Source organism: Zonotrichia leucophrys, chromosome Z, assembly GCF_028769735.1.
Source record: "Zonotrichia leucophrys gambelii isolate GWCS_2022_RI chromosome Z, RI_Zleu_2.0, whole genome shotgun sequence".
NCBI lineage: Eukaryota > Metazoa > Chordata > Aves > Passeriformes > Passerellidae > Zonotrichia > Zonotrichia leucophrys.
Genome location: NC_088200.1, coordinates 68584738 through 68604840, shown reverse-complemented (window position 1 = coordinate 68604840; position 20103 = coordinate 68584738). Strand labels below are relative to the sequence as shown.

Here is a 20103-nt window from a genome sequence, read left to right as displayed (position 1 = left end):
CTACAGAAAAATAGGGAAAGACCATAAGGAAAAAGAAGAAAAGAATTGAAAACCTTACAAAAAAAACCACTTTCCTCCTCCCCACTCCCTGACTTTCTCAATCCGATACATTCTCCCAAAACACCAACTGCCCAGCCTTGGCCCCACACTTTAGTATACTCAAACTGCAGTTCATGAAGAGGAAAGGAGTTCTTCTCGTTCCATAGGCTTCTCCTGGAAACACACTGAAACCTCGTGTGCTTCTCTGTCACTTCGGCACCGCCCGGAAAAAAAAAGTCCTTTTGCCGCTTGTAACATCGTCCTTCCATGCCCAGTGCTCTCACCACTGAGACATGGCCAGAGCTGCTTTTAGGGTTGTCTTTCAAGGATGCCTTGTCTCACTCCAAAAAGGCACAGTCTCTGCTTTTGGGACATCTGTCCCCCCCATATTTTTCCAACCCCCTGGGGCCGGGGGGTCCTCACGAAGAACCTTCCTGGTTTTGAGGCACTGCCTCCCCCTAAATGCAGTCTGTGTCACAGGAACAACTGAGTCCATAGCCACGAGAAAAGTCCAGCCAAAAGGCCACTCCAAATCATCTCTCCCCATCCAATCATCTCCACATTCTTCGGGCCAGGTCCTTGTCTCATCTCATCTCTCATCTCCCTTCTTATTCAGCTTCGAGGAGGATTAGCATTTTTGCAAGGCCCCAATCATGCAAGAAAGGGTTAAAAGTTTTCAGTCTCTGTCTGTCCTGGGACGAGATGATACTCCCACACGTGCTGCTGCTGCGGCCGGCCGGGCTGCACCCTTTTCCCCCCCCTTTCTCTTCCTGGGCCGGCTCTCTCTCTCTCTCCCTCTCCTGGGGGGGGGGGGAGCTGGCTGCCCGAGGGCTGACTCTCTGGGATCTTCCACCCTTCCATCCTCGAAAGCCCCTCACCCCCATCTCTGTCCAGGCCCCGGGCCTACCGCATGGCCGCCCCTCCCCCGCCCAGCAGCAAAGCTGGACGGGGGAAGAGATCTGACCTCCTCGCCGACGATGTCCCAAAGAGAGAGTGCCAAGGGCAGGGCCCTGCTTTTAACCCCTGTGTATTCTCGGAGGTGTGTCCAAACCCCACTGGCTACACCGGGTGCCAGTCTCAAACCCAAAACCTTCATTGGTTTGACCACAGCTTCCCAGAATTCCCACTCCTTCCTGGTCAAACCACGACAGTGCTGGGTTTTGTATAAACTGTACCACGAGATTTAAGCCTCATGAACATCACATTTGACTAAAACTGATGGATGGACTTGGGTTCATCCAAATTATAGTACTGAGTCACTGGTTTTAAAAAAGTTTATTTAAACAAAGTAGGTACATTTCACAGAAATGGTTATAAAATGCATAGCATATTATAAACAATACTGTTACTTCACAGATAGTAGTTATTATCCTAAATATTGCTTTTTAAAAACTAATGAGCCTGCTTGGTGAATCAGAAAGCTAAAAATCCCCATCTTAGGCACTCTGGAAAAAACCAGTATGTGATACAATGAAGCAGGTGTCCACTTTTTCATTCACTCTACTGATTGTTTGTATTGCTGCACCATTAATTTGCCTGTTCTCATTACGTGGAAATATCCAGTCCCTGGAGTCACATGCCAAGACCAGATTTCCATTTATTGGACTACAAATTGCACTTGCTCAGCCAACCAAAACCCCATGAACTCCAAGGAAAGCTGACTGAGGATCTTCACACTGATTAACTTAAAGGACAGAGACCACATGAGTGGACAGAAAACAAGCAGTTTTTCCAAGTTGTGCAGGTGTGTCACACCCATATTGCTATTCATAAACAACTTGATTGGAAATTGGCAAGTCCATACAGATTTCAGGCTTGACTTCAATGGAACCTAAATGCCCAGTAGAAACAGACCTTACCTTCAGTGGTGATACAGTGTCACAAAAAGCGGACTTGAGCCTTTTTACAGCGCTGGAGAACTGAGCAGACCTCAAACATTCATACCCAAACACAGAGGCATCTGTTTTCGTCAGGGTGCAGAGAAGTAAAAATGAAGAGCACAGCACCAATCCATAATCATAGCTAAAACAGATACCTGCTCATTCACACAACACTTCAGTACATGAATCATGACTGACATTCTTCACGTATATACTTGTATGACAATAGGCATAAAGTAAATGTTGAGGTAAAAGGATATGCACGAGGTTTGCACTGGTGAAAGCAACTCTAAAATCAAGCAAGCTATAAAATCCATTAATTCACACACAACAGAGAAAGAAAAATCCCCACATTTTTAAAATATAGATACATCTAGACCAAACCATATGTTTGCAAAATATATAGATACATGCTGAAGAATCAACTGACTTTTTTGCATTATGACATGAGCTTTACAGTAGTTTAAGCTTGGCTTGGACTGAAAATAAAGAAGCTTGAACTCCGGCCAGCAGAGCTCCTTTGGAACAGTTTGTCAAGACAGAAGAATGAGGTCTGAAGCAGTCCAAGAACACTGATGTTTCATTCACCATCTTCAAGTAGTTTTTGTAAGTTGCTCTGTATCTTAGAAAAAAAGAGGGAAAGAGTTGTGAGGCAAGAAGTGTTACACTGCATGTTAAATTAAAAAAAAAAAAATCAAGACATACTCTTCAATATACTCTGTCTGCATGTTAATTCTGTCACACCTTTTCATAACTCTGGTATTCCTGTTAAATGCTTCGCTTATTGTAAGTGTAATAAAAGTGCATCAAATGTAACACCTAGACAATCAACCAGCAAGTTTCATATAATGAATATCCTCTGAAATTTTCTCCTATAGATTGTCTCCACCATTAGTCATAAGACAGAAATAAATATCAGAGCTAGAAAGCAATGGGACAAGAAAATGAATTATTTTCACCTTGATCAAAATCCAGTAAAAGCCTCAAACTTCCAAGTCATAGCTCTATGGCTAAATGGATAATTCAAATAGTTTTTTAACAGCTTCAGCCATGATACATGCACAGTAAAGTACAGTCTTGTAACCATTAGCAGACATGTCCCATTTACCAGATTCAGTGAACTGATTGTGGACTATCTTCCTTTAGCTGCAATGAAAGTATTGTCAGCCAGTTGCATCCTCCAGAATAATTTGAACAGATCTATTTTTACACAGCCTATTTACCCACTTTTCATCTCCTTGTCCTTAAAAGCAGAGGACGGAATAGAGTGGGTCACATCCCCAGACACACACATTCTCAGTATCTCAGTATCTTAGTAACTCGCTGGCACTGGTAACAGATTTAGTCACAGCTACTTTCAGGCTTTAATTTGAGGAGCCACTGTACTTCCTGTTCAAAGATACCACTTTTCAGTCCTACATCATGATTTCCATCCCAGATGCACACCTTTCTCAAGAAGGATGTTTTGAGGAAAGGGAAACACTAAGAAGCACCTAATTTTATGAGAGTTGCTTAACATGTAAACAGGAATTTCCTTTTAGCTTGGTAAGTTAGTGTTAGTGTAAGGGAATGAGTAATATTAGGCCACATTTTCCCTCCCACAATTTAATGCTTTATCCTTTGACAGACACGCTGCATTTTAACAAACTGCAAAATGCAATTAAAAGCCAAGTTAGCAGAATTCTGCTAGACAATGGCAGTTCCTTGACTCCAAGTATGAAGCAGAGCTTGTAAAAATCACAAGGTCGCACAGAAAAAATCATTGCTACATATTCGTGCACTAACCAATTTTTAACTGCAGAGTAATTTTTAGTTTTTAATCTAGATAATCTCAGTCCTCCAGTTTACAGTGCTGTGGTCACAGGGAAAGTAAGGGAAGAGATGACAAGTTATACTAGAACATGTATGCTACCTTTGCTGCTGCAGCCACTTTTCACTAAGGCATATGAAACTGGTAAACAACTGCAGCAACTTTGCTCAGAGAACAAAAAGCTGTCAGATTTCTAACCACTGCTCATCTAGATTAGAACAGGATGTGGCAATATGCAGCTACAGGCAATTCTGATTTAGCTTGTATGCAGAGCACCTCATCACCCTGAATATCTGGCAGATAAAGGTAACTCTTTAAGGCTCCAATCCTGTAGACATGAAATAAAGAAAGCAAGACACTAAACAAAAAATGCACACCACTTAAGACTCTGGTTCTGGACAGAAGGTCACTTCTCTGGGAACAGCTGAATGACCTAACCATCCAGCTGTCCATTACTATCTCCAAGCAGAGACTATATAAGGGAGTGGGACAGTGCCTAGCCTTGTTGCAGAGGGCTGGCTGGCTTCCCACTGAAATGAGGTCTCCTATGAACCATCTTGCCAGCCTGTCCCAGACAACCAGAAAGCAGTAACCTCTTAAATGACCTAATTTGGCAGAGGACTGTATCTGGTAACCATCTGGTTGCCAGAGCATTTTTCCTTTGTATTCAAGCTGTTATTGTCCAGAAAATACAGAGGGGTTAAGCCAGCATTACTCTATATTTCTATAGCCAAGAAAGTGACGATGTGGGGGAAAAAACTCATTTTTGGCACTATTTCTAAAACCTATGCCATACATGTAAACAGTGATATTTTATATTCTTAGCTTTATGCTATTTGAAAAATTTGGTTTGGGGGAAAAAAGGCATTGAAAGACTTTGGCACAGACTCAGTTTTAGAAACAGAGGCAAAAATATCCCATGTGATTTAAGCACAAAGGAATTCAAGTAACTTTTGGTTTTGTTCCACTAGTGCTTTTGTCATGTTCTGCCTGTGTATGTGTACCCAACATGCAGCATTTCACCCACCTGTACTGGGTGCATTTGTCAAGGTTTGGGGGCAGGTGGGGCAAGGTCTGCAGGGGCAGCAGCAGTGTGCCAGGGCCAGGGGCTGCCCTGTGCTGGGCACAACCATTCCAACAGCATCCAGCAGACCCACGCCAGGGCACAGCCACGAGAGCAGTGGAGTCTCTGATAAAGTGTTTTAGAAAGGGGAAAAACACCAAATAAGGAAATAAGGTCTGCACACCCACTTGTTTTGCATAGGCTTCCAATTTAAGTCACCAAATATGTTTAGTTTTCCAATTAGAGAATGGTAAAAAGCAAGAGTCAGGTACAGGGAACTGCACAACAGGTGCAGCAGCATTGGTGTTACTGGAATAAAACAAGCAGATCTCAGCCACTCTGTGTGAAGAAGTTGACTGCATATGTAAGCAAGCACCACTTTTCTTAAACAAAACTCCAAAAAAGCCCCAAAGAGAAAAATTAATCAGATACCAATAAAGGTTGATTTTAAAATCCTTAGCCCTGATGAACTAAAAAAAAAAAAAAGAAAAAACCAGTTGAGATCACTACATAATGCAATAATCACCCTGAAGTGTCTGCCTCAGGGACACCTGGCCTGGTTATAAGCTTCGGTTCAAGGCAAAGCTTTTACACATACCAATGTTTATATTAGGGTTAATTTATAGTCTGAAAACTAGTCCTTTGTCTAGGAAAACATGCCACCTTTTGGTATCAAATTTGGGGTAACTCAACACTTTTCAAGATACAAGATCATAGAAACACAGCAAGAACCTGATGGGTCTATCAGCATTTGCATTATATCATACAATGTTACCTTTTCCAATTTTCTAAGATTAGCAGTTAACTCATCACAAAGAGCATCAGCATTAATTTGCAGGTGAGATCCCAAATCTTGGTGCACTTGATGCCTGTCAAATAGAATGAAAAAGTTAAGTGTGACAGACTCAAAAAATGAGGAAAACAGAACTGGACACAGATGCAGATGGCAGCAGTGCCAAAATTGTAAACTGTACTAGTTTTCAGAAATCTTATTCTCCAAAAGTCTGGATAGAACTCTTTTGAGCTATCTCCCCTCAAGAGTTCTGTAAGTTCCACATCCTGTGACTTGGAGGAAATTGGAAAGCCCAAGCCCTTGACACTTCAGAAGTGCACATTAGATCTTCCTTCCTGTATCTTGCACTGTTTGGGATCAGAGCAACAAAATCAGGACTGTCTTACGTTAGTGTTTCTGAAGAGGGATAGAGTATCCTGCTAATAAAAATATGCCAGAAGTGAGAAAAAAGGCTTTTGACATTGCTTAATATGTGGGACAGGTTTACCCCACTTCTTGGATTATAAAATGGTAAAATGTAAATGCAAGGCTGCATAGATAGAGCATAATTTCCTTCTATCCCTTTTTTAATGAAGAACCTGGCTCTGTCTTCTGACACATGCATACAAATCCTACTGCTTTCCACAGATGACAGCTGAGACCAGTTGGATCATAAACAGCACAGTCATTGTTTGATATGACCACAAGTGCAGTGTCAGAGTGACCCGTTTTGTCATGGATGGGTAATCAAAGAAAGCTGAATTTAAAAGCACACTTATGTAAGAGCTTGCTAAATTTGAACCAATTTATAAACAGTTCCATCATGCCTGAGTCAGCTCTGTCTTGAATTTTATTTTTCCCTTCTCTTTTCCACATGGTGCTTTTCCAGCAGCCATCATTTCCACTCATGTTGCATGTGGCTGCAGGTTTTGCACTGAGTTTATAAATGACTTTCAAAGCCATATTTTTCAGAGCAGCTCAGGGAAAAAAATCTGTTATAAGAAGGGGAGAAAAGTTCATGCAAAATCAATAAACTGATTAGTATTCTCAGCAGTATCCAATTTAACTTCCAAAGACAAGAGCAGGGAGCCCATACAGCTTATAGAGGCAAACTATTCTGGAAAAAAACCACATACCTCTGCACTGCTGCTCCATTTAATGTTTGCATATTCCCATTTATGCAACATGGAGACAAAAAAAAAAATCCAAGAAAACTAACTGCAGGGGCAGATGACAGCCATGACTTCAGCTACAGAAAGGAACTATTTATGTAACTTTGGTCCCCTTCCCTATTTCCTCTTCAAATACACAGACACTTATCCCTTGGTGTGTTTGGATTTTGCTTTGGTTTGTTTTTCTATTGTGGGGTTTTTTATTTCAGAAAGACAGGATATCAGTTTCTAAATGGTATATAGACAACACAAAGCTTTATACAAGCAAAACACATGTATTAGCTCAAAGAGCATGAAGTATGTTTCTAATATACTAATCAAATGGCACTAAGACTGAAGACAGAAGTTACACCTTTTTCATGGAATCACTGCTCTGGAAAAAGATTTAAATCCCCAATATTTTTCCAGAGTTTATCTTACTCCTTAATATGTGAATCAAAGGCTGTCATGGACATAAGGCGTTCCTCCAGGACACTGATTTTATATCTCATGTAGAAGGTAGAAAGTATTAAAACACAAACACTGTAAGAGAGAAAAATAAAGTGTATCAGTTAAGGAAACTTTAGCAGCACCTGACAAATTTGTTGTTAAAAGCCATTTAAATTATTACTTGAACCTGTTCAATAATAAAGGTATTGTTCTTAGAAACATTTCAGGAATAGCATCAATGGCATCCAGACAGTTATGAAAATCTCAAACCTGAGTATGTGTTTGCTAAATGACATGCAAAAGGAACCTCTGCAAGTACCTAAACACTTCTAAAATTTTCTGAATCGAAAGACTCTTTGCTTTTAAAAGTAAATGGCCAGTTAAGTATAAGCCTGATGCAGCAGGCTTTTATAGATATATGTACATGTATGTACGTATGTATATACACATTTCTGGGAAGTATAAAAGCCACAATTCCCAATAATTTCCTTTTCTCAAGTAAAGCTTAGATTATATCAATCATGCTTACATTATATCAATCCTGTAAACATAAGAAAATCCTAGTTTTTGACAATCTTGTTATTGCTAACTTACAGAATTGCATAAAATACAAGTACATGGTTCAGAGATAAGAGCTTCTGGGACTTCACTTTGTGGAGGAACCTGAAGGCTTCAGAGTGGCCTGCAAGGGAAAGAACCAAGTCTTACTTTGAGCAGAGCAGACCACAGAATATAAACAGTGTTTTGAAGAATGCAACAGATAATGTAGAGGGAGAAGCAAGAAAGAGCTTTTGCATGTTATGTGAACTGATGTACTTTGCAAACTTATCTCAAGTTATTCCAGCTGCAGATCTGTCCTTGAATTCTTACCATTTCGAGGACTGTTTCGGGCTTTTCCATCAGGCCCACGTTTACTATGTGCATCTGAACGAACAGACTTGGCCTCAGGCTTGGAAACTTTCAAATGAGTCTCCGTTTCAACAACGTGATAATCTGTCAAAAGAAAGAATGTTAATAGAGATGAAATTGCTGATAGCTTATTTTGGTCAAGAAATAGAGAAAGAGGAAAATTTTAAAAGGTGCATTTCTGTACTTTTGGGTAAAAAGTAGAAGTTGGTTTAGTATCCTTGAAACAGTTTACGTACTAGTTCCACATCAACACAAAATAAACAGAAGCATTTGGGTTGAAAGAAGATAATATAAATGTATGTTGCATTTCTATTCCAGATCTTTTAAAAGATAGCAACCCATGAAAATCTTGAAAGCTACCATTGAATTTCCAGGCAGAAGATTATAGTCACAAAAGTAATCACTCAAAAGGCCTGAATTTGCTAGAGTAATGATTCCAAATTACTTTAATAGCAACACCAAATGAGGATAGTGCATTGTTACTTTAAAAAGGACATTAAAACTTCCTGTCTGGACTGTCTTTAAAAATGCCAGTGGTATCTTGAAAGAAATGGAACAGAAAAATCTAATCACGCTCAGTTCTATGCTCTACCTGTTTACCTGGACTTGCTCTAATGATGCACAAAAAACAACCATGAGTGACAGACGTGCTACCTTTCACCCCTACTTTGAACTCCTTTTCCTAGGATGGTTCTTTGCTTGGATATTGGTTTTCATTTGTGGAAAAAGAAATGGCTTGAAGTAGTTACTAGCCATCAGGAAGTAAGGCAGCAAGTTAAAAAATTATTTAGAAGCACTCTGTGGCATGTGATGATGGCACAATTTAATGAACAGCACCACACAATTAAATACAGATGCACTGAAAATGTAAAATACCAATGAAAGCAAATAACTCCAAATTATTTGGCTGAACAAAAACACAGAGCAAAAAGGAGTTAATAAAAAATGACATGACAGAGAACTGCTAAAAAAATGACAGTATCTTTCAGCAGTTTCTTATACAAATTACAGTCAAGATGGAAACCAGAGTACTAACAGCATAACAACATATTAATATCTTAATATATATTAATTGTATAAGAGAATACTCTAGGTTTTCACAACAACATTCTGCATGAGCTACACAAAACAAGTACTGCTGTACTCATGAAGTTATGAAGTATGAGTTATGAAGAACAGCTGCTAGTTAGGTGAAGAACTTGAGACAAGAGATTACAAAGAGTATGGAAAAGAAAGAACAACTTTGGATGGTATCTTCAAATATCTTAATAGCAGCAAAGAATAAAATGAGTGTTTAAAAAACCCCACCAAAAAATGCCAAAAATAACCTTGGTGGCCAAAAGTGACCATAGTACAAACTGTTATTTGTATAGATCAGAAGTTGCACTGTGACTTGAACTACTTTAAAATGGGTTTTGATTGTTTGTTTTTCTTTCATGTTTTAAAGCATGAAGGGCTCCTACATTCTATCTCTGTTCACATGGCTAAGCAACTGGAACAAGCAGCAACAATTTAGATCTACTGATGACAAAGTCATTGCCTGAGTCTGGATTGCAGAGGGCCATAATAACAGAAATGCAGATACTGGGGCCTTGAGGAAGATCTGAAAATGCACATAATTCTCCAGGACCAAACAAATCTAGATTCCACATCAGAAGGGGATACAGAAGCAAAACTGAGAGCTAGTCCATTCTCCTTCTCTTGGAGCTCCATGATCCCACTCACCTTGGAAGCACTCCAGCTCTGGTGTCTGTGAGCCTGTGCTGCTGGACTCTTCCATCTCTTGTCTTCGCTGCTGCACTATTCCATCCAGATCAGAATAATCTTCAGTGAAATCCTGATAGGTAGAACAAATCACAAAAAGGCTTATCCCTGTTCTAAATCAAAACAATCTAATTTCCTCTAGAATCTGAACCAAAGATCCAAACTTGAGAACTGTTTAATCAGGAACAATCTCTGACATCAACATGTTGAGATCAAACTAAAAAATAAGCTCCATAAGAGCACCAGAACTCAAGCTTCATCTCCTGCCTTGTCTCTAAGAAAGACTGTTAAGTTAGACAAGCTGTGAAGTCTAGGGCAAGTCCATAGACTTAAGACTCTGGTTATCACATGCAGCTTCAGAGCTCTTGCAGATAAGTAATTGTTTTACAGAGGAAGGTTTGCTACTAGAAACACTGCAAAAACTGTCCATGACAGACTTTATGTCAGTACAGTGAAATCTTACTGCTAGACAGAGATATGGAGAACATACAGACCTTGAATAAATCCAAAGCGTACGCATGTATATAAACTGCACGTCACAGATAATTATGGTAATTAGTCCAACTGTTTTCCAGCTTAAAGACTCATGAAAATTTTAGAAACAGATGTCATGATTCTCTGCAGTTTGCTTTCTTCAGGCATTATAAATAGTACTTGCAATGAAAGATGCCACGCCACAAAAGAACAAACTTCTAAGCCATTTACCAGGGGCAGAGTTCTAGGGCGATCAGCCCTGAAGCTGTTTTCTGCAGAAGAGGGATTTGGACTGTTGCCCATGCTTGTATCCTGAAAAAAAATAGCACTGTCAACAAGCAACACAAGCAGAAAGTACCATTTCACAGCAAGATAGCAGGAATAATGAACACAAACTACATACCATCTTCACTGCCACTACTACTTACGTCAAGATGTGTACAGATAGATTTTAATAGCTTGTAGGTGGTATCTCTGGAGAGTAGTGAGACAAACATATACTGCAAAATAAAAGTTCCAAGACTGTTTGCAAAAGACATACAGTTTTCCTCTTATCTAAATAAAACTTGACAGGCGATTTTTCTGGTGATCAAGTAACAAAGTATGGCAGCAAAAACCTGTGGTCCTTTCTAAGCCTTCGACTTGATGTTTATCACAAAACACAGAACAGGCATATAAAAGTTACCATGTTCTGCTGCGGGAACAAGAGCATAATCCAGATCTGTTCTTTCTTTTAAAATGCTTTTCATGCTATGTTTTACCTAACCCTTAAAAAAACTCCAAACAAACAAAACCCCAAACTTGCTTTTATGTACTGTCTCCTGCACCCACAGAATATTTGTGCAATGAAAATGCATTGTTTCTGAAGCTGTTCACAGGATAATCATATTTTCTACTGATTGATGCAAGTACAATTCCTGAATACCACTGTAAGCAACAGGTTTTTGTGTGTCTAAAGTACGACTGGTTAGGTAAGAGATACAAGTAAATGGAAGAACACTGACAGAGCTGCTAACAAAGAAGGTAACCCTCTCTGCATGCACTTCCTGACTCAGCTTTTCCAGTTCCTTTGGTGCTATGAGCTCTTGGAAAACAGGGAATGAATGATTACAGAGACCATGTGGCAAACAGACATTCTATTCTTTATTTTCTCACTGAAATACCTTGTCCTCTACCAGTACTTACCCTATCTGTCACTGTTGCTATGATCAGAGCATTTGGCACAAGAAGGGCAGTTTTGGTTTTCTTCAGAAGTGTCACTGACAGCACAGGTATGCTAATCTGAAACAAGTTAAATGTAGTGTTGGAATCCCAATACTCACATACAAATCTGCATCACACTCTCTCCTGAGGAGCCAGCCCAGCCACTGGGATAAGCCAGACCTTCAACACTCACCATCTAAAGATGTCTCCACTGCCCTTCTGATTACCACTATTTCATGTAAAATAAGAAATAGTAATTATCTGAAATTACACCTAGCTACTTTTACTTCTCCTTTTATAAAATGCTAATCCAGGCATTTGCTTGTGTCTTCCTTTCCTGATCCCTTCGGCCTCTCACAAGACTATGGGCTTAGTGCACTGCAGATCTGCAAAATGAACCAATCTTAAAGCTATGCTTCTTTGTTTAGAAACCAAATATTTCAGAACATATCAGAGAAGAAAAGCTTGTTGAATAATGAGCATAAAAGTCTTCTTACCACTTACAGATCTGCAACAAGCCGGTGAGTAAACAGCTTGTCCTTCAGCAAGGTTGAAAGACCCAATATTGATACACCTGCTGACTTCAACTGATTCCTGTGTGTGCCAAGGAGGCAGTCTACGTTTACACTGAAAAGTTCCCAATTTTCCTTCCTCCCTTATGTTTACATCCAACACCATTAGAGTAACGTCTGCTAAGTTTCAGAGTATTTCGCTTCAGATATTCTGCATGGGTTTTTCCTGTAAATCCCAATTTACAATGGTAAAAAATCTGTTTGAAGACAGTGGGTTGAAAAGCCTAGAGATTTAGTGAGTCAGGTAGATATAATAATCCTGGATATGTATATAATATAACAACACCCATGATTAAGAAACAGATCCTGTTAAAAATATTTTTGGCACAGGCTCTCAGATCTACCTGAGAAATTTGGAAGCAAGGTTAAAAGTGTTCATAATTTGTTCAGTTTGCAATCACAGCACTGATTTAAAATATGCCATGGGAGGAGAATGGATTTACTCTGTGCAGTTTCTTGTTAACTTTTGTTCAGAATAGTAACACAAAATCATGAAATGAAAAATTGTACCAGGTAAAAGAAAAATCTTTGCAAGTAACAGTTTAGTTGCAAGACTGCCAAATACTGCTTGAACACAAATCCTGCTACAAGAAAGCAGCTTACAATTTTTCTAGTTGGTTCAGTTCACAATTCACCTTAACTTTAAATCAGAGATGTAAACGGCATTCTACTGTGTGTAGCTTAGATGGACATCATCACTGTAATCAAAACTAATGTGTGCATTCAGCACTTGCTTATTGCACTGCTCCCACAGCATTACATTGGAAGGGTGGAATCACTGTTTGATCACAAATACTTTTATCTGGAACAGTAATTGTTTCAGAATAAAAGATTTACCTGCAGGCAACATTGAAAGTAATTTTAAAGGGTAAAACAATGTCTAAATCCAAGAAAGACTCAAGGCCAACATATACAGCCAAATGAGTGCTACCTGGAAAAAAAGTTTTTCAATGCCTATTCAATCCTGCAGAAGCAATCTTTTACTTTTGAATATATACACTGTTTTTACTACATACTCAAAACTCCTGAATTGCATAGCTGCTCCTTGCATGAAAGCTTTCAGAAAAAAACCCCAAACCTGCAGGTAGAACTCCTATCAAAAATTAACTGGAATGTGTAGATCTGCTGTTTCTCACAATAAAACACTTTATCCCTAAGCTTATATGGTTTTACAAGTTTTAATCAACAGAAGCTTTGTGTCCTGAAAACTTTGTCAGTGTATCTGACTGCTAAGAATGTTCCTCTTCCTGTCCAGCATGATTTCCTCCTTCCTTTCCCACGACATAATTTTTTACTGTATCCCTGATTCTTAAGCTTTTTTCTTGATGGTATTCCTAAATGCAGAATGAAGCTGTAAATAAATGATAAGGACTATCTCCTTCACTCTTAATTTTCCCCACAATATTTTCTGAAATTAAGACCCAAAACTGAGTAATTTGCAAAATTGCTATAATTACATTTCCAGTGTTTATTCCACCCTATCTTGTAAAATGTTTTCACTCTTCAGCATATGTGTAAGCATGTATATATTCCTGAATTTAAAACCTTGTTAACAAATAATTTCCTAGTACTACATCATCATCATTCTGCATATTTTACCAGTTTTTCTACTCAATAAAGTTCTACCACATTCTTGTATACTTTTAGCTTAGATGGCACTACAAAGCTGTTCCAGTTTGAAGTAGCTGTAATTGTTCACAGTGAACCAAAGACTGCTAGTAGAGCAGCTTAAATGTTAAGAAATTGCAAAGACAGCTGCTACTAATATTGAATGACAGTAGTGAACCAGTTGTTTTTTATTTTGTGTCATACAACTTTCACTAACATACACACCATCCACATTAATGTACTGTCTATGACTAGTAGAATCCATTAACTAGAAATCAACAATAGTCCTGGGCCAAGTGGTGGTAGACAATAACCCATAAGATCACTATGGACAATGTGCTGTCAATAATATTAAACAATCTTTAAACCTTTTATACTTTATAAAAAGCCCTTTAACAACAGATGGTACACCATCAAAACAGTTGACCCCAGAGAAATGAGATAATCTCAACCCCTAATCAACCCCTAGATCACTGGATCTAACCAGAAGCTTTGTTCAAGGATACACCTGAAAGGAAGAAGCCAAAGAAATCCTTGAAGCATTTTGATCTGTTTCCCCAGATGCAGTGAAAACTAAAGCAGTTTATGTAAACAAAGCGCACTCCAAAAGCTCCAAATGAACGGACCCAAGTCTTTGATTTTTCTGTAGGCACATCATTCACCTCAGGGGTACTAAGCTTTAGGTGGATCACCAAGAAAGACTAATTTATGATCTTCCCAACAGTTCACATATCAGTTCTGATCTGCACACTGGGCTCACAAATAAAAACCTTGCCAATTTGTTTTTCTTTTATCCTGTTCTTTGTTTATGCAAAACAGGACTGCTAGAAGAATCCTTCAGAGAGCTTTGCTACTCAAGTCAGAAACCAGTTTTAATTCTTACTTTCTAAATCCCTTAATATGCTTAATCCTTCTCTCCAAAGCCCCAGCTACAGCCTTGAGGGCCTTAATTTTTCAGCCTTCCGTCCTCCAGCTCCTCCTCCTCTTTTATGTACTTAACCCAAGAGAAACATTTTTGCAAATTCTGTTACATGGTTTTGACAATGCCCTCACTGCTGCTTGTCAGATCCTTTCCTCTCATCTGTTTCTTTCGGACATGAAGTCGTTAAACAAAAGATTCAATCTCTAATAATAATAGTGTTCAGTTTTAGACTGTATTTCAAACATCACTTATAAATAGTGATTGTATTCAATAAAACTTGGAAGTATTACTATCCTAGCCTCGCACAGTAATTTGAACTTGTGGTGATGAACAAGTTTTTAAGAATAGCATTACTGTTCTATATATAAACATTTTACTAACCTTAGTGTCTTTACCAAAGACCTTGGAATGGAAGCAAATCCAGTTTTCAGAAAGGAATAACTTTCCTTGGTACAGAATTTCTTTCTGCAGCGCACATGTAAAGCCTGAAACAAATAGAATTCTATAATCTTGAATGTAAATGTAAATCACAACCCAAGCCAAGCCAATCTGGTTTTTTTTTGTTTTTTTTTTTTTTTTTGTTCTTTTTACAAAGCTATGATATGTTTAGGTTTATGCCTTTTGATTAACATTGTCAAACCTTAAAATTTTCAGTAAGTTTAACTAATACTGACAAGCTCAGATGATGTCACAGGCCTAAATTTAGACTCAAAGCATTTGAAGGACAACAACCGAAATGAATAAAATGAATGGCAACATGCAAGTAGTCTCCAAAGGTCAAAAATCTGTTCTGAGAGAATGTGACCTATCTTCCTATGAACTTTTTATAACTTGTAGGTAACTGTATTACTAAAATGTGAAGAATTTTAATGAAAGGTTTTGTCTTTAAACTTCCAGCTCCACAGCTGTTGTCTAAAATGGATGTCCAACAGAGATACAACACATGTAAAGTAATACTGCTTTTACTTCACAGACATTGAGCAAACCATTTCTTGCTCATGAACCACCTTCCCTGCACTCCTTTCAAGAAACATTTGCTATACATGTCTGTGTACAATTCTCTTCTTTTAAAAACTACATCATTAAAACATCAACAGCAAAAACTCAAGCTAATCACTTGATCAATGCTGTCTCAAGTAAAGTCTTTATTAAGAAAGATTGAGTACCAAAAAATACTGCATTAGATTAGGTTACTCTCCAGGAATGGCAAAGTGGGCTACAATTTCCAAACAGACCAAACATGTAGAGATTTAAGTTTTCCAAGACTATAATAAAATGCCCATTGCATGTGAATCAAGGCTCTCTAGCTCTAAGTAAGTGGAGTTGAAAGTTTTTAAATCTAGGTAGCTTCTCTTGTACATCACCACATTGCTTGGGTAACAACATTATCTAGAATCCACAGACAACAACAACAACAATACTTACTTTGTTTCAGTGGCTCATCAATGGGAACATCTAGAAACAGCTTATGAAAGTGTGCATTTGCCTTCAGCTAAAAAACAAAAAGCCCGACAACAAAACCACACACACTTTATTAGACAGTCTGACAACCAAATGACCTGCTTCATTTCCTGTCCTCCACACACCTTCCCATTCTGCCCACTTGTTTTACAAGAAATCCTTTTTGTTTTCTATGTGGTTATTAATACTATATTGTGCTTTATCCAGACTCAAATACACTGATGACAAAGGAACCTGTGTCCTTATACCATGACCTATAGCGTTGCTAAACAAAAGCCCTTTCATAGTAGTTGAGTTTACTTTTACTCTATATAGGCAAACAAATAGAGTCTCTGTCTTACCTGATTTGAGGCACGTTTTTTCCTTTCAATCTTGGAGTCACTCTTGCTTGTCAGGACTGGACTATCTGTGGTGCTCTTGGTCCTGAAGATTTAAAGCATTTGATGTAAGCCTGGCCCCAGTTCATTGGTCTTGGTAAGTTACCAAGAGGATGTGCTTTTCCACAGAAAATAATAATCCTTTAGATAACTTATCTCAATCATCAAGGATTATGCAGAGATAAAGAGGAGTGTATCTTTTCTTAAACTGCTGACTATGACAGTCTGATGAAGGTCTCAATTTTATTTAGAAGAGGTATTCTAAATAACCGACTATCTGGTAAGGAAATACAGAAAGTTCAAAACATTTTTCCAGCTTAATGAATTATCACATTGCTTAGCTTCACCTTCGTTTCTGGACAACATATGAAATACTAATACTAAGCAAGCACACTCCTTACTAATTCAAGATAAAATGATAAAAAGCTTAGTAGTTGAGGTGGAAGCCAGCACACAGAAAGCTATGACCTTGTAACACAAGCTACGAGCTCATTTGAAAAGTGCAACAAAGAATAGGTGCACAAGTCAGAGGATGGCTATGAACGGTGTAGTGTAGCATAATGCAATGAAATCATTAAGATAACCAGCAACCCTACAGGAAATGAAATGGAATTCTGAGTGCCAGCTGTACAGGTAGCTGTACTTGTACAGCTCCAGCTATTTATACTGGGAATCCAGACAAAACCTCAAACAACTTTAAAAAAACCGAGTACAGATCAAGTTCTCTGTGGATGGCTGGGAAAATCAGTTTTGCTGTTTTATACAGGAGGAATTAATGGCATGGATTCTTCAGGAAAACAAACAGAGAAGGGGACAACTGTTTCACAAATCAGAAAGAGCAGAGCACTCTCTGAAAGCACTCTCTCTGAGATCTATATGGCACAGAATAAATGCATGTTAACATACTATAAAAATCAGGTAGGTCTTTTTCAGGGGTCCTCAGGATGCAAACTGAACAGCAGAAGAAAAAACACATCACATGACTCATACTGAATGAACTGAAAAATATGTTGTGCTAAAGATATAGTAGGGAAATAAAGGTGCTACAAAAGTTTCCATTACTGCACCACATGAATGAGAAGAAGAAAAACCTTAAGTGCTATGGAGACACAGTAGGAAAGAGATTTTATAGCAATCTGACTTACACACTGACTTAGCAGAGAAACCAGCTGCATATTTCAGGCAGTCCTCATAGAAGAAAACTCAAACATATGTGAGTACATGTATTTGTGTGCTTATATAAAGTACAGGTCAAACTGTACTTTATATAAGCACACAAATACATGTACTCACATACATGTATTTGTGAAACAAATTGTGAACCTGAAAAAAATCTTATATTTAGCCTTCACCAGAAGTACTCGATTATAGCATATGAGAGGTAAGACTGCAATGTCTGGAGGGAAAAAAAAGTGATATCATATTCCTTCAAATACCTTTTCCTCAAAGACACTTAATGAAATTAAATTATGTTTTTTTTAAATATTTGCCTAGTGACCAAAACAAAAGTGTCAGGCTGACCACTGACTTTTGCACTGACTGTTCAGTTGACAAAGTGAAAGGGATGCAAAGGTTCAAGCCATCCACGTGAGATTTTAGCTTTTAAAGCACTTAAAATGCATTTCAGTTCTCCAACAAAAGAAGAATGAATATCTTTGTGGAGACATTAGAAAATTTGATGCAACATATGGCACAGACTCCAAAATTAAAACTTATGTCATAGTTTTACCATGGACAATCAATATTCCAGCATGAATGTGTTCTGGAAACAGGCCAGGACTAAAACTGCAGCTCTGTTTGACTGCCTGTCAAATTGATTACGAAAGGAATGTAACTAGCAGTGGCACCAAACAGTGCAATATATTTTTTCCTAGAACAGGGGAACTAAGCCAGCTCAGAGTCTAAATTCTATTGCTTGCTATGGGTAATACAGCAACTAAGGAAGGTGCCTGGATTCCAATTCACGTGCATAGCATATCCTAGGGCAAATTAACCCTAGGATATCTGATAAATATTGCTACCCAGTATAGCTTTTGAAGTGGGTTGCAGCGATTTTAATTATCTTACTAGAAGAAAACTGACAGTATTTCTGGCATTACCTGTCAAGATCAACTTTTTTCCGTTCATCAAAATACTCCATTTCACTGGTAGGGGTCTGAAGTGACACAGTGGGTGATTTTCCAGCCTTTCTTTTTTCATCAGTTCCATTTTCTCCATCTGAACTGCAGGGGAAAAATAAATAAAAAATAAACAAAGAACCCAAGAAATAAAAGGACTTACAGTAATGTTGAATGCCACTGCAACATGTTGACAATACAGCATATATTAAAGAACACAATTTTTCTTTATAATTGTAACTTATGTTTCTTTTGATATCCTGAAAAAATCTGTATCTACTGACTCAACAGTACTATACACCTGAGCTCCAGTACTGGAATTTCAGCAATGAAAAACAGAAAACTGAAAGACTGCCACGGATACTTCAGTGCTCATAAAATTTGTAGCTCTAGCTTCTGTTCTGAAGAGAACATCTCGTTTACAAAAAATGCATTCCATATTCAGTACTCAGACTCAAATGACTAATGGAAATGAATTTGATTGGCAAACCATGAGAAAAACATCTTGCATGGCAGCACGTGGTGCTTAGCAGATTATTTGTGGCTCAATATTGCAAGAGGAAAATGGGTCCTATTTTGCCTCTCACTTCCCATCTTCTGTGTGAGTCCACATGCAGGATCTTTGCAATAAAGGTTTCTCTCCAAGTACAAAAAGCATTGGTTTTATTTTAAAAAGCAGCACTGCCACCACAGTGCACTGTTTTTTCACAGCACATACCGCTACTTCAGAAATGTGTGTTGTGGACCCAGAGTCTGAAGGCTAAGCTATGTACCATTAGAGCCTTCCCCTGGCTTCCCTTTTCATAACTTTCCAACAAGAAGACAACCCAGAAAACTTGGAGAAATAGACCTGTTATTAATAACAGGTGTGAAGAATGATGATATTCTGAAATGACATGACAAATACATACACACACTTGCCTGCAGAAACCTGAAGCTTCACAAAAACTATAGAATGCTCTTAGGATTAAAGAGGAAAGCCAAAGGATGTCACCCACTAATGTAATACCTGGCCTGAATGCTTCCATTTACAGAAGCTTTCCATTATAATATTTAATTTCTGCTTTTTACAGCATTTCTGCTATTTTACAGCAAGACTAGAGAGTGGCACTGTCTTTACTATGAACAGTTTTTTTTTTTCTTACCAAGGCAAAAGTTTTGTTAACAGAAGTTCTCAAACTAATTTAATCTTCTTTTAGGAAGGGCACAAAAAGATCTTTTGCTTTTATTACATTCTGATGAGTAAGATCAGAAGATATACCTCACTTTAATTGAGGTCTAATGAGGTGTTACCCTATCTCATAGATAAACTAGAACTTATGTCACAGGACAAATGCTGGATTCTCAAGGCATCTCATATTCACATAGAGCAGTTATTTCCATATGTAAGCCTTCCTCAGCACCCTTAGCACTCCCCACCACAGGGGCACTGAATTCCTACTCCCAAAGTCTCATGTTATTACTGTGATTTTCAATTCTTTCAATTATACACAAAGCTGATAAGGAAAAAAACCTATTATTTTCTCATAAC

At 38.2% G+C, this 20103-nt stretch overlaps 1 protein-coding gene across 4 annotated transcripts in view; it reads right to left on the bottom strand.

The window, feature by feature from the left end:
• Positions 1 to 1264: 1264 nt before the first annotated feature.
• The window catches only part of GRAMD2B (GRAM domain containing 2B), a 42376-nt gene continuing 23537 nt past the window's right edge, over positions 1265 to 20103 (bottom strand). For 2 of the 4 annotated variants that reach the window (XM_064736476.1, XM_064736477.1), the window contains exons 2-14: positions 18555 to 18677; positions 16420 to 16501; positions 16043 to 16109; positions 14999 to 15102; positions 11498 to 11593; positions 10741 to 10812; positions 10544 to 10624; positions 9800 to 9911; positions 8036 to 8158; positions 7760 to 7847; positions 7157 to 7258; positions 5568 to 5661; positions 1265 to 2541 (exon numbers count right to left, since the gene is read on the bottom strand). In XM_064736476.1, the coding sequence (XP_064592546.1) occupies positions 2500 to 2541; positions 5568 to 5661; positions 7157 to 7258; positions 7760 to 7847; positions 8036 to 8158; positions 9800 to 9911; positions 10544 to 10624; positions 10741 to 10812; positions 11498 to 11593; positions 14999 to 15102; positions 16043 to 16109; positions 16420 to 16501; positions 18555 to 18677 (1186 nt within the window). In that variant the 3' untranslated portion in view covers positions 1265 to 2499. Of the gene's footprint in view, positions 2542 to 4723; positions 4919 to 5567; positions 5662 to 7156; positions 7259 to 7759; positions 7848 to 8035; positions 8159 to 9799; positions 9912 to 10543; positions 10625 to 10740; positions 10813 to 11497; positions 11594 to 14998; positions 15103 to 16042; positions 16110 to 16419; positions 16502 to 18554; positions 18678 to 20103 lie in introns of those variants that run through there. The other 2 variants (XM_064736474.1, XM_064736475.1) reach the window with 2 other exon arrangements.